Consider the following 18,390-nt stretch of genomic DNA (forward strand, 5'->3'; position numbering starts at 1 on the left):
TGGAAGAGGAGCAACCGGGACAGAATCCGGCGCCCCAACCGGGACTAGAACCTGGAGTGCCGGCGCCACAGGTGGAGGATTAGCCTAGTGAGCCGCGGTGCCGGCCCGACCATTTGGTTTTGATACCCATTATGACACCTCTGTACTCCATCAGAGAACCTGAATTCCATACCTGGCTCCTCTCCTGACTCCAGTCTCTGGGAGCAGCAATGATGGCTCAAGTAGTTGAGCCCTCACCACTCATGTGGGAGACCTGGATAGAGTTCCTAGTTCCTGGCTCTGGCCCAGTCTCAGCTGCTCTGGGTATTTGGGGAGTTAAACCAGTGGATGGGGAGCCCACTGCCTCAGTTTGTCTGTCTTTCTCAGTATAGCCTGTCTCTCTTTCCCTCCCTCTCAAGTTAATAATTAAACAATTTTTAAAAATGTGTGTATTGGGGGTGATGTGTATGTTAAATGAGAAACTGAATGGATGATCTTAAAAAAACAAGAGTTAATTTACTTTTAACATTTAATGGAAGTAGTTGGTTTCTGAGAAGTTTGTTCACTTTGTCACATAAAGAATAGGGGTGTAGTGGGTAAAGCTGCTGCCTGTAGTGCAGGCATCCCATATGAGCACCAGTTCAAGTCCTGGCTGCTCCACTTCTGATCCAGCTCTCTGATATGGCCTGGGAAAACAGTTGAAGATGGCCCAAGTCCTTGGGCCCCTGAACCCACATGGGATATCCAGAAGTTTCTGGCTCCTGGCTTCGGATCGATGTAGCTCTGGCCATTGCAGCCAATCAGGGAGTGAACCAGTGGATGGAAGACCTCTCCTTCTTTCTCTGCGTGACTCTGACTTTCAAATAAATAAATAAATAAATCTTTTTTTTTTAAAGAATAGCTTGTATCTTTGAATATTCATTACTAGTGATTTGTTTATGTCTTTGTAAAAGCTAAAAATGTATACTGGAAACTTTTCATATTGCAGGTAGTATGCGTATCCTGACAGTGTTTTAGTTTAAATAATAGAAATTTTCTGAAATAAAAATCCATGTCACTTTATCAGTTTGTCTAGTGTCTTTTTACCTATTGACTACCTGTCAAGACATACCCAAAGAAGAGGTACTAAGAAAGACATATTCTGCCTTGTCTGGACGTTTTGAATGTGTGGCTTTACTCCCTATGAGCAAGGGTATTAAGCACTGACATACATAGTTCACTTTGCTATATCATCTGAAGTTAAATTAAACATTGTTGAAAAAAATCAGTAAGACTATGGATGATTAGTGTTAGTTGAGAATGTGAATTTTCAGAATTTTGGGTAAATTTATGTTTTCTGGACCTCTTGTTCTTGTTCTCGATGATGCCCCTCCTTTCTGTGTTTACCGATCCTCTGAGACCAGCTCACGCGTATCTCTGCATAATGGGCATCTGTTATCCCCCAGGCCTGAAATGCTTGTTATCATCTGCTCAGGATTTATGTCCTGCAGGCAGAACCAGATGCTTGCCCAGGGGTACCCTGACCCCTCTGACTGTCTTTATGATATCAAATCATGGTCATTTGGTGTTTCTCAAGAGGGACTGTATTCGGAGATAATTTCTGTTAGGTGAAATTTAGATAGCCCATGTATTTTTTCTTAATCACTGCAATGATTATGTCTTCCTCAGATTTCATGTACTGTTTTGGCTTGCTTGCATCATGGATTTTATGAGTTTCAGGATGCTTATATTTTTCTTTTTCTTTTTCCTCTGTACATGAAGGTTGGGTAAATGACTCAGACTCTCTAAGTAGAAAAGAATATTTAATTTGTCCTTCACATCACTCCTTGCGAGAGGGAAATTATAGCTGTTTTCTTCTTAACTTAGTCAAGAAGAATCATGAACATGTCTAACTTGTAAAGTCCATGCCTGGGCGAGCTGTGTTTCAGTAAATGCACAGTTACCACCTGGCAGAGCTGGCAAACTAAGGGGAGAAGGCCCTCCTGATGTTCCTCCTGATGTTCCCACATTTAGCACCTATTTTTCCCTTTGTCAGTGTGCCATGAGATGCTTTTTAAATCTTTAGAATAGATTTAATTTTGTTGCAGTAGTTGGTGGAACTTTTGAGATAACTGAAGACACTATATTATTTTGCAAAAGCAGATTTAGGTGAGTAAGGCTGATGCCCCATTTTCATTTATGTAATTTCTTCGTGAGATTTCTACCAAGGCCTCAAGGCTTTTTGGGTGTTGCTGAATTTATAAGGATTCAGCAAAACTCTTTATATAACACAACCTGTGAGCCTGCATCCTCTTTCTGCTTTGCGTGGTGCTTATTGGATGGCTCCGGGACCTGACCTCCCTCCTTTTTGTAAATGCATGCCCAGAGGAGCACTTATGAATGCTGTCTGTTCGAAGTCTGGTTGGTTTCCTCACGGGGATCCTGATCATGCTGGCTGACTTGTGAGGTTGTCTGTGGCGTGTCAGCCTTTCCTCCTGTGACATAGCTTAGACCCTGAAGTGCTCTCTGTGCTGGGAGAGCTCCCGCCTCATGATTAAGAACCTGGAGTCTGTAGCACGTGGGAAGAGGCATTCAGAGGCCTAACAATGTGAGTTTGTATTTTAAAATTGCTAATTGTGATCAGATCTGCTTCATTTATGAACTTTAAGCAGTATCAGAAGTGCATTTTTGTCCAGAGCCTGGGGAAAGCAGGAAGGGGCAGCCAGAGGCAGGGACACAAGAGGAGGCTCAAGGAAGACGGGACTGCTGGCTCTGCACCTGTGTGATGATGGGAAAGGTGGAGGAGGAGGTGCTGTGGACTAATAATAGGTGGTTGTTAATTTTCTCTTAAATTGTCTCTTTGAAGCTCTCCAACTCTTTAGCTACCTGGTGTCTGAATGAAGGAGCTGCGCAGGTCAGGAAAACTTGACCCCCGTGTCTTACATACCTGCTTAGTGTCCCAGCTTTCTAGCTCCAGGCTTCCTACTTCAGGCTCAGAAAATAAAGCAGCTGTCTGCACTTTTTTAAAAAAGATTTATTTATTTATTTGAAGGTCGGAGTTACACAGAGAGAGGAGAGGCAGAGAGGTCTTCCATCCGCTGGTTCACTCCCCAATTGGCCGCAAAGGCCGGAGCTGCGCCGATCCAAAACCAGAAGCTTTCTCCTGGTCTCCCAGCGGGTGCGTGGGTGCAGGGGCCCAAAGACTTAGGCCATCTTCTACTGCTTTCCCAGGCCATTGCAGAAAGCTGGATTGGAAGTGGAGCAGCCGGGCCTCGAACCGGCGCCCATATGGGATGGCAGCGCTTCAGGCCAGGGCGTTAACTTGCTGTACCTCAGCTTGGGCCCCAGCTGTCTGCATTTGTAAAAGCCCTAATGTGCTGTGCATTCAGAGCCCAGCCCAGAGTAAGGCACACTTCCTAGGAGGGGGATTTAATCTCCCTGTTTGGTCAGAGAACAACTACAGTGGGTCCAAAATGAAGGTTATGCAAGGAAGATTTGTTTTGCGTTTGTTCAACACTTGCCTTCAGAGCCTTTCCCAACTCCACATGCTCCTCTGTGGAAGCCAGGTTGGTGACTATGGCAGCCGCTAGTATGCTGCCTGCTCCGACTGTATGCAGGGAGAAGCAGCCGAGCCCCATTTGCCCTTGTCCCAGGGGAGGGTGCTTTCAGGAAATGGGCAGAGTGAGTACACAGCAGCTGGTGGGAAAATGAGAATGGACCTCTGGGGGCTTTAAAAAGGCCATGAATCCTAACTCTTGTCTCCTGTGCTCACACAATTAAAAACGGGCTGGCAGCAGGGCTGGATAAGCACTAGGTGAGGAGCTGACTCTTGATTTTTGCTCTGTCTTCTTAGAGGCCTCACAGTCCATTTCCTGCTTTACCCTTTGGTTTCCATGCCATTTCTAACCTTTTATGAATTAAAGGTTTAGCTTTTCAGCTACTCCATTTGTCTACTGGCTGTTTTTGGCTTCTCCCTACTCTTGAGCCAATTTCTGTCCCAGTTTTACTTGCTGTTGTTATTGGCTTTAGGAATATCTGTCCAATTAGCCTGTCAAGAGAATTGGGGCTGATTGTAGTGGAATATGTAGGCCACCCCCTTCTGCCAAGCACCAGTGTTTTTTCCACTTGTTGACGTGCAGGCATATGTCGAGTATGTTTTTAAAGGGAAAATTATGCATATTGCCAGATAAGTGGAAGGATGGATAGTTTGTTTTTCAGCAATAGAAATTTCTTAATTATAGTGGAGAGTCTTAATTACAGTGGAAAAGCAAAGTCTATTTGGATGAACTGCACTGACAAGGAACAGTATATGTGGAATAACAAGTTTCATGTTAGACTTACAGTTATCTCATTAATGATGCATTTCTATCTGAAAGCAACAGCAGGACATTTGTGGAAAGAATATGAGCTTGAACTCAAGACATTTTATTAAATCGGTAGCGGTAGCAATAAATGCAGGTAGAAAAGTGTGCCTTTGTGTTTATGTTCCTCTGTGTGTACGCATTCATTTCTCATGACTCCTGTGATAGAGCACCACAGCTGCATGGCTGAAAACAACAGTTTATTTTCTTACAGTTCTGGAGGCCAGAAGTCTGAAAGGGAACCCTGGGGTGCCAGTGAGATGGGTGCCTCTGGGGAGTCTAGAGGCTGTTTCCTTGACGTTCTAGTTTCTAGACCTGCATTCCTTGTCTCTTGGGCTCTTGCCCCATCTTCCCAGCTGACAGTGTGATTTCTTTCCTCTGACTGCTTTTCTGTGTGCCTGTCACAAGACTTCTTTCACATCTGTCTCAACTATCCCTTTGACTTCCTCTTAAAAGGAAATGTGCGGTTGCATTTATGACCTGCTTGGATAATTCAAGGTAGTCCTCTTGTGTCAAGAAGTTTAATTTAGGGACTGGTGCTGTGGTATACCTGGTAAAGCTGCCATCTGTAGTGCTGGTATCCACATGGGCAGCTGTGTGAGTCCCGGCTGCTTCTCTTCCAATTGAGCTCTCCGCTTATGGCCTGGGAAAGCAACGGAGGATGGCCCAAGTTCTTGGGCCCCTGTACCCATGTGGGAGACCTGGAAGAAGCTCCTGGCTCCTGGCTTTGGATCAGCCCAGCTCTAGCCATTGCGGCCATTTGGGGAGTAAACCAGTGGACGAAGACCTATTTCTCTCTCTCTCTCCCTGTCTCTCTGTCTCTCTGTAACTCTGCCTTTCAAATAAACAAATCTTTAAAGAAAAAGAAATTTAATTTAGACCTATGTGTGCCTCCACGGTCTAGCCATGCCATTTAAGGCAGGGCCAGGGATTATGATGTAGATACCTTGGGGAGGCCTTTATTCAGTCTACCACAGAGAGAGAGAGAGAGAGAGAGAGAGAGAGAGAGATGTGTTTGTGTGTGTCTCTGTCTAAAATTCCCTAGTTCTGGCCTGAGCTAGACTACAAGCCCTTACCCCATGTAGCAATGACCATATCTACTGTGTAGGTGTTGGATCTAAATAATATTCTTCACTGAAAGGCACCAGGTTTATTGTTGTTGTTGTTTTGAAGAAATAGCTCATTCTAGGCAGATGGAAAACAGAGAAACTTGAAATATCCTATTGCACCAGAAAGTAAAACAGTGCTTAGAGAATAATGGGGATATGTGAAAAAAGAAGCCAGCTTGAAGAGGCTTCCACTGACCAAAACTGACACAGACTGGACAATATTGAACTAAATGTTCAAAGCCGTAGGTTCTAATCCAGTGAAAAAAGTAGTAAATTCATCCCATACGGATGAAAATAAATAAATCCATAAGGTGAAATTTGGTGAAGAACAGGATGTATGCATAGTTTCTAAGTTATCTTTCCACAGCATATGATTAATTACAAGGGGAAAGAAGTTGTAAGTGGGTAGTGGGGAAGCCTGTGAGATCAGATAAAGTGTATGTGCTCAGTAGCAGGACAGATTGAAACGTGCCCTTGACAGAGTGCAGGGAGAAGGGTGCGATGCTTCTGCCACATCCCTGTTGGAGACGCATGGTCTGAATTTAATCCTGAAGAAACAGGTGCACCCAAGGTGAAGAAGTTTCTACGGAATAACTGCTGCAGAGTTTCCAAAAATGTCCTGATCACAAGAGTTAAGGAGTGGGTCTGAGTGCCAGGGGGAAGCGCTGAGCTTCCTGAGAGGAGGATCTGGTTGAGCGTTTACTCGTGGACTCCGTGCTCCATTCTTCACGTCTTTCTTCTTGGGCTGGTTACATTCCTCAGAGAAAATGCTTCAGATCTGTGTGTGAAGGTCAAGTGGAAGGTGCCATCTTTCGGTACACCTGCGGGAGAGGAATGCTAAACATCCTAACATCCAGCATACAGATCTCAGTGTCCTCTCTGATACGCTCATCTTCAGTTGTGTCTCATGTCCCCCAGGCCAGACATGCTCTTGGAAAAATCTCTCCCGTTACACAACTCTGCCGTTTCACCTGGGCTGGTGAAAGTTGTTTCCCAATGAAGTGCAGATAGGGACCCGGTGAGCAATCCCAAGTGTAGCCTCTCCCTTTTCCCCACTAGGAGAGTTCACCAGGGGGCCCATTCCTTGGCCTTGGAGTGTCCTGCCCTCTACATGCAGTTGGTTCTTTGTCTTCTCCAGGTTCCCTGGGCTCTGCTAAATTAGGCGTCTCTGGGCTGTTTGCTTCACAAATGTCCTCTTCTCTTACAAGAAAATCTCCTTAGTGTGCTTTTTAATGGTTTTGGAAGAAAGCAGATGTAAATATGTAGTGTTTGCATTGGGCCTCCCTTCCCCAAAAACCTGATACAGAATCTGAATGTATGAAACTGAAATGGAGCTGTTGCGGTTGATAAGGTGGTGTGGGGTCACAGGAATGGGAGTCCATTGCTGAGCTCTCCTGAATCGGTCTTTCTAGCCACCCTCTCTCTATATCTCGCTGGTTTGGGCTAGAGTTGATTGATCTACTGCCTTTCCAAAATCCACGTTTGCCTGTGTGGGCTGGTCATTGGGCATACCCTGCAACCCATACCCTTGTTCCCTTTTCAAGAATTTAAGTACCTGTCACTCTAGACAAATTCCTTTTTGCTTTAGATTATTTCAGCCTTCCCCAATGTGTTAGCATGTTAGGCTGCTACAATGAAGTACCACATACAGTTTGAGGTGTAAACAACAGAAATTAATTTTCTCACAGTTCTGGAGACTAGATATCTGAGACCAAGGTGGTGAAAGAGTTGTCTCTCCTGAGGCCTGTCTCCTTGGCTTACAGGTGCCACCTTCTCCCTGTGTCTTCTGTCATATTTGTGTGTGTCTCTGTCATAATACCTTCCTATGAGGACAGCAGTCATATTGGGTTGAGGCCCGCTCATCTCTCCTCTTGGAGCTCAGAAACCTTGCCTCAGAAGTGAAGTTTCCGGTCCTCCCACCTTCTGCTCCCTGTCTGCTTCCCTCAGGGCAATCCATGGAAAACAGAATTTCTGTTCCCTAAGGTAGGTACTAGAAACTAGATCCCCCTTTCCTCCCAAAGCAAGCATAGAGCTCCAAAGTATTACTCTAATCTTCCCCACCCTTTCTGTGCATAAAAAATGTTCTCTGACCCTACCTTGTCTGACAGTAGATCGTCAGATCCTCACTTCAGAAGTGATCCTGTGCCAAATCCATGGGAGGGAGACACACAGGGAGGCAAGGGGAATCTGGACAGGTCTTGCTTGGCTTTCACTCAGTCTGTAGTGTTAGATCATTTCCTTCCTGTCCAGTGACATTTTCACACAGCTGTCTGTGCCTCATTGAATCTAAGTATAGAAACACTCGCCCTGGTTCACCCTGGGCCTTTGGGTCTTTGTTCCTAGATGCTCCTTTGTCATGTAAAACTGTGATCAAATAAATTTGTTGTGCTTTTCCCCTATTAGCATGGTTTGTGGTAAAGGGGTATTGGCCGCACCCTTATGCCCTCTGTTCCAAATACAGTCACATAGGAGGAACTGGGGTTTAGGACTTAAACATGGGAATTGTTCAGCCCTTAACAGCTAACTGTTGCTTTTTGCAGTGTTTGCATTAAGCATCTTGTCCCTACTCACACTTGAGTTGGAGTGTATGGTGTCCTGTTTTTGTGGGCTTGGCCTCTGCTAGGTGATGGGAGTAGTTAGAAGCATATGGGATCAAGTGTGGAGTGTGAATGTTATAAGAGTTTCTGTTTTGAAAGACAAAGAAACACTACTTTTGTAGTCTTTAGTTAGCTTTTAATCTTTTCTGACCAAAGTGCTTTATAATACTCCACTAACTGACATGGAGGCTCCCAGATCCTCTGAACATCGTACTGAAATGGAAACAGGAAACTCTAGTCCCAGCATTTATCTTCTCCCCAGACATCTTTTCCCAGATCAACTGAAAATTATTTTTACTTCTGTTTTGTCTTCTTGATTTTTGTAGGTAGATAATTAAAATTTAAAAAAGAAGTTTGAGAGGCAGATACACCTGCATACACACACACAGGCACAGAGAGACACACACACACAGGGTTCAGGTTGGGGAAAGCAAGATAAGGAGAGAGAGAGGGAAGTTGAACTCCCCTTTACTGGTTCATTGCCCAGATGGCCACAATGACTGGGACTAGGCCAGGGCCAGGACCAGGCCAAAGCTAGAGCCGGAGATTCAACCCAGACCTCCCGCATGGGTGGCAGGAGCCCAGCTACTTGAGGCATCACTACTGCCTCCTAGGGTTTTGCATTAGCAGGGCCTAGAATCAGGAGCTGGAGTTGGACTTTGAGCTCGGATTCTTCAGTGTCATTTGCTGGCATCCTAGGTGGTGTCTTAACAACCAGGCCAAATGCCTACCCCATAGCTGGACTAATAAAATAATCATTTTACATCAGTAGTGTTTCTACTGTGTCTCAAATTGGTAATTATAATCAGTAATGCATTGCAAATTGGATAATGTAATTTGTAAATGGGAAAAACCACTTCGAATGTAAGGTTGGGATTTTATTTGTCCCATCCATTTAGTGGTGGGCTGATGTCTTTAATTATAAGGTATGTGTTGGTGATCATGCCCTTGTGATTTTATTATATGGAATAGATTTGTTCTTGCTTCTTAATGAAGTATCTGTGAAGGTGGTTCAGAAGTACGAAGTATGGTTGCACTTTAGAGTTTAGAAGATAAATTGAGTTAGAGATAAATTTTAGTAATACTTTTTCATAGCAGAGAAGCTAAAGTCCAAGGACCATATATTCATGTGAGATGGAGTGGTTCTATGAAAGTTGGTTTGAGTGTGCATTTTTTTTAAAAAAAGTATTTAATTTATTTTTTAGATTTATTTATTTATTTTAGAGGCTGAGTTTTAGACAGTCAGACAGAGGTCTTCCATCCGCTGGTTCACTCCCCAAATGGCCACAATGGCCAGAGCTGGGCTGATCCGAAGCCAGGAACCAGGAGCTTCTTCCGGATCTCCCACGTGGGTGCAGGGGCCCAAGCACTTGAGCCATCTTCCACTGCTTTCCCAGGCCATTAGCAGGATGATGGCTCGGAAGTGGAACAGCCGGGACTCAAACCTGGGTCCATATAGGATGCCGGTGCTACAGGCAGAGGCTTAACTTACTAAGCCACAGCGTCAGCCCCTTGAGTGTGGATTTTAAACCTTGCTGATGTTACTTCATATTCCATGCATCTTAATGAGATTTATGTTCTTAAAATGACTATAATAGGGGCCTGTGCTGTGGTGCAGTAGGTTAAGACTCCACCTGCAGCACCGGCATCCCATATGGGCGCCTGTTTGAGACCCGGCTGCTACTCTTCCAATCCAGCTCTCTGCTATGGCCTGAGAAAGCAGTAGAAGATGGCCCCAGTCCTTGGGCCCCTGCACCCTTGTGGGAGACCTGGAGGAAGCTCCTGGCTCCTGGCTTCGGATTGGCACAGCTCCGGCTGTTGCGGCCAATTAGGGAGTGAACCAACAGAAGGAAGACCTTTCTCTCTGTCTCTTCCTCTCACTGTCCGTAACTCCACCTTTCAAATAAATAAATAAAATCTTTTTAAAAAATGACTATAATAAAACAAGAGTATATTTTATTAAATTAGTAATATATAAGGAAAAAGTAATGCTGAGTTATATGCATCTTCCATCAAGCTGATTGTTTCAAAAATGATTTTTCAAAGGCCTGCAAAAATTATTGTAGAGATGAGTGAAGATTTTTAAGCCTTGGCATAGGGAGAGGGTATATCAGTGGGGCCCACAGCTTCAAGACTAATTGTGAGTAGAATGAATTTTGTCTCACTTACCAAGGTGGGGCTATGTATTTAATGCTTTGATTCCCACAATTATCAAGGTGTGGAGTGTTTTATTAGAGTGGATCCTGTAGTGTATTTTACTCCCTGGTAAAGCAACCCTTAAAAATGTTTTTCTTCTGTGAGCATCTGATTATACTTCGAACACTGAGCCCTCCTTTTGCATTAGCACTTCCAGCCATGCCACCCTAAGTGCCGTCTGTGGTCAGCATCATGTGGGAACTTTTTAGGGATGGAATCAGCCTCCACCCTAGACTGGCTCTAAGTTTCAACAAGATTCCTGGGTAATTTATGGATGTGATACAACATGACAAGTGTTGGTGTGCAGCAGTGGTTCACATAATGGTTCCTAGACCAGCAACATCAGCATCACCTGGAAAATTGTTAGAAAATGCAAATTCTCAGGCAGCACCTCAGACCTACTGAATCAGAAACTCTGAGATTGACACCAGCTGTATGTGTTTTATTAACACCTACAGGTGTTCCCAGTTCGTGCCAAAGTTTTAGAAACAGTCTACAACAGTGTATTTCAAACGGTTTTGATCATGATCCATGGTGAGAAAGGCACTTTACATCATGACCCAGTGTGCATATACATATACATATACATATACATATACATATACATATAAGCTTTATAAGACATAGTTTATCTTACTCTCCACTTTCTATACTGGTATTTTGGTATTTAATCTATTAAATATATGTGTGTATAAGCTTGCATACATAAAATTGTGGTCATGAGCCACTGAACTGATCACATGAGCCACTCCTGGGTCATGAGTTTGAGGAGTGCTGCTCTTGCATAGGGTCTTTTAACCCTTTTGAGCCATAGCCCCTTTTAATAGTCTGGGAAAGCTCTGGATCTGTTGACAGAATAATTCCTCTCTGCCGCCTACCCGTCCCTTCCGTTTGGAGACAGAGAGGGAAAGAGAGAGGGACAATGAGAACTTCTATCTTCTGTTTCACTCCTCAAATGCCTTCAGTGTCTGAGGTCGGGCCAGGCTGAGACCTCCGGATCTGAAAACTCGCTCTAGGTTTCCTACATGGGTGGCAGGAAGCTGATAACTTGAGCCATTAGATGCTGCCTCCCGGGCTGTGTATTAGTAGGAAGCTGGGATTTGGAGTAGCATCAGGTCTCAAACACAGGCACTTCGATATAGATGCCAGCATCTCAGTTGTCATTCTGACCTGTAGGTCAAGTACCTGCCCCAGGAAAATGCTTTCAAAGTGCATGTAAAAATATACATAGAGTTGGGGCCAGTGCGCATAGCACAGTAGGTTAGTCCTCCGCCTGCGGCGCTGGCATCCCATATGGGCTCCGGTTCTAGTCCCGGTTGCTCCTCTTCTGATCCAGCTCTCTGTTATGGCCTGGGAGAGCAGTGGAGGATGGCCCAAGTCCTTGGGCTCCTGCACCCACATAGGAGACCTGGAAGAAGCACCTGGCTCCTGGCTTCGGATCAGCACAGCTCCGGCCGTAGCAGCCATTTGGGGAGTGAACCAGTGGATGGAAGACCTTTCTCTCTGTCTCTTCCTCTCACTGTCTATTACTCTAGTTGTCAAATAAATAAATAAAGTTTTAAAAAGCTTTAAAAATGTTAAAAATATATACATAGAGTTGTAAAAGAAACTCATAATATTGACTGCCAAAATATTAAACCTGTGATATAATATATATGTTTCTTTACTGATAACAAGATTGAATTGTGGGTCTAGAATCTTGTTAACTACTGTCATTTCAAACTAGGGGTAAGTATAAATGATATTTCAAGATATGTGCATTAGCTTATGAGATGTGAAAATGAGTATGATTTCTATTGGTGGCAAAGTAAACTGCTCCTGCTACGAATACTGTGCTTTGTTACCTGCATTCCCATGGGAGAAAAACTGCTAAATTTCAGCTTAAGATAAATGGAAATAAAAGTGCATTTTCTCTTTCCTCCAACTGTGGACTTCTGGGATTCTAATGAGTCACCTTTCCCACTCCCAACAATGGATCTGAAGTTAAGAACGGTTCTAAAGAAACTAAAGAACCATTCTCAAGCTTTGAGACTATTAGCCAAAAAAGTTAGTTTCCTATGATTTCCTAAACTTTTGCTTCATGGATGGCATCTTTTCTTTTTTCTGATTCCGTAGTAAAACTTTTCTTTAAGAATTTCTTCTCTCGTGTTTCACGCGCCTTGGGGGATCATCTGGAAGACCACGTCTAGCTGCTGATAAATGCTCCTTCTGTAGTCTCCCTGGCCTCAGTGCACGCACCTGCCTGGCTTGTTGGCCTCAGCGCCCTGGGTTCTGCATAGACTGCATGGATTGGAAACTTTAAGACACAGTTTTCGGCCGGCGCCGTGGCTCAACAGGCTAATCCTCCGCCTTGCGGAGCCAGCACACCGGGTTCTAGTCCTGGTTGGGGCGCCGGATTCTATCCCGGTTGCCCCTCTTCCAGGCCAGCTCTCTGCTATGGCCCGGGAAGGCAGTGGAGGATGGCCCAAGTCCTTGGGCCCTGCACCCGCATGGAGACCAGGAGAAGCACCTGACTCCTGGCTTCGGATCAGCGTGATGCACCGACCGAAGCACGCCGGCCGCAGCAGCCACTGGAGGGTGAACCAACGGCAAAAAGGAAGACCTTTCTCTCTGTCTCTCTCTCTCTCTCACTATCCACTCTGCCTGTCAAAAAAAAAAAAAAAAAAAAAAAAAAAGACACAGTTTTCTAGCTGTACAACTTTGGGTGAATCAATCACTCATTGCCTCTTTTTCAGGATGGTGATAGTGTCTACCTTATCTACCTTGTTCTGAGCCTTAAAGGAGATAGTCTATGTGTTGCTTTAGAACTGTGCCTAGCACAGCAGTAACTGTTACCCAATATAGTTATCCTCTATTTCTCCATTTCCCTCATTCTTTAAATGTAGTTTATAGAAAGTTACATGAATTCTCCTTATGAAATGTATTTTAATTCATCTGTGTTTGCCTATGTCCATTGCTATCACTCTATTCTAAGCTTCCACACACTCATCTGTCTCTGAGTTCTCTGGTCTCTTTCCAGCCCACTTTCCGTATAACAACCATATGATTTTTTTTTTTTTTTTGACAGGCAGAGTGGACAGTGAGAGAGAGACAGAGAGAAAGGTCTTCCTTTTGCCGTTGGTTCACCCTCCAATGGCCGCCGCGGTAGGCGCACCGCGCTGATCCGATGGCAGGAGCCAGGCACTTATCCTGGTCTCCCATGGGGTGCAGGGCCCAAGCACTTGGGCCATCCTCCACTGCACTCCCTGGCCACAGCAGAGAGCCGGCCTGGAAGAGGGGCAACCGGGACAGGATCGGTGCCCCAACCGGGACTAGAACCTGGTGTGCCGGCGCCGCAAGGCAGAGGATTAGCCCAGTGAGCCGCGGCGCCGGCCCAACCATATGATCTTTTAAAAGCCTGAGTGGCCGGCGCCACAGCTGACTAGGCTAATCTTCTGCCTGAGGCGCCGGTACTCCAGGTTCTAGTCCCGGTTGGGGCGCTGGTTCTGTCCCAGTTGCTCCTCTTCCAGTCCAGCTCTCTGCTGTGGCCCGGGAAGGCAGTGGAGGATGGCCCAAGTCCTTGGGCCTTGCACCCTCATGGGAGACCAGGAGGAAGCGCCTGGCTCCTGACTTTGGATCAGCGCAACGTGCCAGCCGTTGCGGCCATTTGGGGGGTGAACCAACGGAAGGAAGACCTTTCTCTCTCTCTCTCTCTCACTGTCTAACTCTGCCTGTCAAATGGCTGTATTGTTAAACTCCTTCAGTGGCTTTCCATCAAACTGATGGAAGTCCTTCTCCCTTTACTAGAGCCACACACCTGTGTGCTGGGCCCCTACCTTTTATCAGAGCGGTGCTGTTCTCCCTCTGCCCCTGTTCTGTGGCGACCGGGCCTTCTTCTCTGTTACTGGAGTAGGCTGGTCCTTCTGTTTTCCAAGGCCATGGGTATGGCCCTCCCTCCATTCAGTCAGTCAGACGTTGCCTTCCTTCCTGGGCTTTACTTCCTCAGCTCTGCTAGTACTGGATGCTCACAGAGCCTTTCCTAACCTCCCTGCCTAAATTAGGGGCTAAGTTCTTCTTATACCAGCCCGAATCTCCCCAAATACATAAAAAATTTAATATTTCCTGTCTGTTGGGGGAAAGGATAATTATCTAACATACAATACCAAGAGGTGTGTGCACTTTTTTCAGACAGATACATTTTATATATAATGCACACTAAATGATTATAGAGCTGTTTTGGGAAATTGCTAACAAAATTGCACATGCCAGCTCTTTGATGCAGTATTGGAGGACAGAAGGGGCCTACACTTGAACCTGTCTGCAGTGATAATGATTGGGCCTTCTCACTGTTGTTGCTCATTTCTGCTGCAAAGGAGAGAATAGAAAACAAAACATTGTCCTCTTCAAAGTGGTTACTTTGTTGCCTGATGAAATCCTACTCCTTTTCCCCAAAGTAATTGGTCAGTTGCTACTCAGCCTTGGTAGAAGATATCTCACAATCAGAGGATAGAAACCAGCATGGGTTTGGATCTGATTCCTGTTTGAGTTAGAGAGGAAGAAGAATGATAGTGTCCGGTTTGGGTCAATATCTTTGTTTTTGAAATTTCTTCCTTGTTACTTATTCTAAAGCAGTCTTAGGCAGGAGAAGGGAGGCACTCCTGATTTTTTGGCATTTGCCTTTAGCAGCTAAGGAGGTGGTAGTAGCAATTCAGAGTCACGTTGTGAGCCACTTTCACTGTCACTTTTGTAGCTTTTTTTTTTTTTTTTTTTTTTTCCAAATAAGAGACTTTTAGGACTCACAGAGGACACTGGGACAGATGCTAACTTTAGGACACTTGTATAAATGGAATGCTTGCCAGTTCTAGTCTCTGCCCTGTTTGGCTGAATGGTGTTCCTGATTAATATAAATGATTTGCTGTGGGGGAAGACTACTTTTTTGTTGGTATACTCTGACAGAGCAGTATTCTTATTACAGACTGTGGGTAATGGTAATTATATGGAAAATGATGTGTTTAAAAGTAAAATTCATAATTAAAAAAATGTCTAACATAATCCTGCCCCCAACCAGGCCACGTTATTATTTTTCTTATTTTCCTTTAGATGGTCATATTTATTTTTTTCTGTAGTTGCAGTCATGCAGTGATAATTTTGAATTCTGATTTTTTTTTTTGTCTTAGACTTCTCATATAGCATTCAACCAGGTATATATGTCTTAACTACTTAATCATTCCCATGTTGAGTAGTTCATTCTAAGCTGTAGTTTTCACTGGTGTCTGTGTTTTGTTCTCTTTTTGCAGGCAGAGACATTTGCTTGGGTTAACAATGCATCAGCACATTCCCAGAGTGTTGCCAAGGCCAAGTACGAATTTTTATTTGGCAGATCCGAAGAGAACACTCCAGACACTAGTAAGTATTTCTCAGTCCCCCTCCTTCAGGTAAAAGATAGGAAATACTATTTATTTCTGAGTGCCTTTTCTCCATTTCTGACTTCTTTCTTACCTCTGTGAAACCCATTATCTCTAATTATTTGTCGAATCACCTTTCCCAAGATGTAAAATTGAGGAATTATCGAATGTAGTGCTTGTAGCTATTTCTAGGTCATTTCAAATTGTGTTCTTGGTTTATGGAATTCTCAGTTGCTGGTATTTATCAGTTTCTAGTATTTAAACATTCAAGAATTGACTTTTTTCTTGTAATGTTTCCACATTACTAGTGCTGCATATTTCTACTCCTTTATTTTTGGTACCTATTTTTAGCTACCAAAATACTAACTTGCAGCATAATTTTGGGGAATTATCCTAGCGCTTGTTTAAAATTGGATTGGTCTAATCTGTTTATCAAATTCTGGTATTCTAGAATTATATACAACACCTTTCAATTTGAAGCAGGTAAATTTAGGACAAGTAGAAGAACTATTACTGGTACTAATAGCAGTAATAGTTTCAACTAAGTCTCTTGATTACTTGCAGTGTACTATAGCAGGTACTATGCTAAATGCTTTGCCTTCAGTATCTCATTGAATCTTCACAAATTGGTACTAGTATCTCCATCTTTCTGATGAGGAATCTGAGACAGTCTTCTGGTTACAGTCACTCACATGTTAGAACTAAAACTTTAATCCCAGACTGCCTCCCGCTGCAAAGCTGCTGCTTTCAACCTGTTGAGGCACTACATTTTGATGACATTTTACTAACAAGAGGAATAGAATAAAAATATAAACAGCTTTATAGTGCCTTAAAACTTTTGCCTGTATCTGTGGAAGACTGATGTTAGCATACCTTGGGAGTTAGACAGGAAAGGGCAATTTCATATGGTCAAGAGCCTGGGTGTAGTGCTAGGCTTCCTGGGTTTGAACCATGGCCTTGTACTTTACAAGGTGTGTGACCTTGTGCAAGTTATCCCATTTTAGTGTTCTCACCTGTAAAATGGGATTATAGGGATAGAGCTTTCAGGATTCTTAAGTTGATGTGTAAGGACCTCAGGATTGTGTTTGGCTTGTAATGCTGGAACAGTGTTTGCTGCTAGTACTGTTGTCGTACTGTCGTCATCGTCTTCCTGTACCTGACTCTGGAGGCTGACATTTAGAAGCACAGTCCTGACTTCCCTGAACTTTCCCATCGTCTGACACTCATTTCTGTTTTAGGGAGACCAGGAGTTTGAGCTAATGTAGCTGCTGTTTGACTGGAAAAGCCAAATGTAACTGTGCATTTTTGACTTAGATATTAGACAGGGTCATATAATAATGTTAATATTTGGGGATGTCAAGAAGGCAATGCACGCACCCCCTTTTAATAATTCCCCTTACCTTAAAAATATTTCTTAGGTATTTCAATAGTTGGGGGCTTTTGGGTACAGTCTAAAACAGAATGTTTTTTAAAAATCATTTGGTTTTCATCATAGTGTCCCAATTTAGGGGAATCGATTTCATATTGTATCTCTGGTACTGATTATGTAGAATAGCCATGTATGCCATTGTTTCATGTGCAATAATTACCTGACTATTCTGGGCTTGTGGTTTGGGGCACTTAATCATCAATTCACTATTTCTCAGACAGGGGATATTGATTATGGTCACCTGAAGAGTTTTAAACTCCTCAGCAGAACCTTATGTTTGAGTGCTACGTTGAGATTTTGTTCTGATTAAGCTTTTTTGAACTTTGATAAAACATGCTTTTGATTAGCCACATGGAGATAACATGTAATAGAGTCTTCTGCCTCAGTAACAGGTGAGCTTGGTTCTTGCTTAGTCAAGGATTTTAAGTAGTTTTCTTTGTTTTACCAGCTTGGTTGTGTCATACCTGAGGCAAACTAAAATAGCATTTAAATTCCTTGTTCTTTATTTTCCTTGCTAAAAATGATTGGCAGTGTTTATTTCAGATGTCATGTTATTCTACAAGTGTAAAAATATGCATGCAATTATTGAAAACACACACACATATACATGTAAATATGATTTATTTATTTATTTGAAAGAATGGCAGAGAGAAGGAGATACAGACACAGAGAGCTCTCCTATCTGCTGGTTTACACCCCAAATGAATGCAACAGCCAGGTCTGGGCCAAGTCAAAGCCGGGAGCTAGGATCTCTGTCCTAATCTCCCACATGGGTGGCAGGGGCCCAAATCCTTGGGGCATCTTCCATTGCCTTTCCAGGCACATTAGCAAGGAGCTGGGTCAGAGATCAAGTAGCTAGGACTTGAAGTGGCACTGTAATTTGAAATTCTGGCATTGCAAGCAGTGGCTTAACCTGCTGTGCCACAGTGCTGGCATCTGAACAGAGGTATTTAGTGAGAACCTAATATGTGTAGTGTGCACTATGAGGGTGCAAAGAAATGGAAAATATGATTTCTTGCCTGCTAGTTGATATTTCTTGGTTGAAGAGAAACATCATGTCTCCAAATGACTTATTGGAGGGAATGATTGCTTTTAGCTGAATTGCTGATGACATCATGGAGGAGGTGGGAGTTGCATTTGGTCTTATTTATTTTATTTATTTGAAAGAGTTACACAGAGAGGAGAAGCAGAGAGAGAGAGAAGCAGAGAGAGAGAGAGAGAGAGAAATAGGTTTTCGTCTACTGGTTTACTCCCCAAATGGCCACAATGGCTGGAGCTAGGCTGATCCAAAGCCAGGAGCCAGGAGCTTCTTCCAGGTCTCCCATGTGGGTGTGGGGGCCCAAGGACTTGGGTCAT

At 43.8% G+C, this 18,390-nt stretch overlaps 1 protein-coding gene across 2 annotated transcripts in view; it reads left to right on the forward strand.

Moving 5' to 3' along the window:
- PSD3 (pleckstrin and Sec7 domain containing 3) overlaps positions 1-18,390 on the forward strand; it is a 611,013-nt gene that overhangs the window by 156,356 nt on the left and 436,267 nt on the right. For both annotated transcript variants that reach the window (XM_062199432.1, XM_062199434.1), the window contains exon 2: positions 15,498-15,606. In XM_062199432.1, the coding sequence (XP_062055416.1) occupies positions 15,498-15,606 (109 nt within the window). The remainder of the gene's footprint in view (positions 1-15,497; positions 15,607-18,390) is intronic.

The sequence above is a fragment of the Lepus europaeus genome, chromosome 8 (assembly GCF_033115175.1).
Source record: "Lepus europaeus isolate LE1 chromosome 8, mLepTim1.pri, whole genome shotgun sequence".
NCBI lineage: Eukaryota > Metazoa > Chordata > Mammalia > Lagomorpha > Leporidae > Lepus > Lepus europaeus.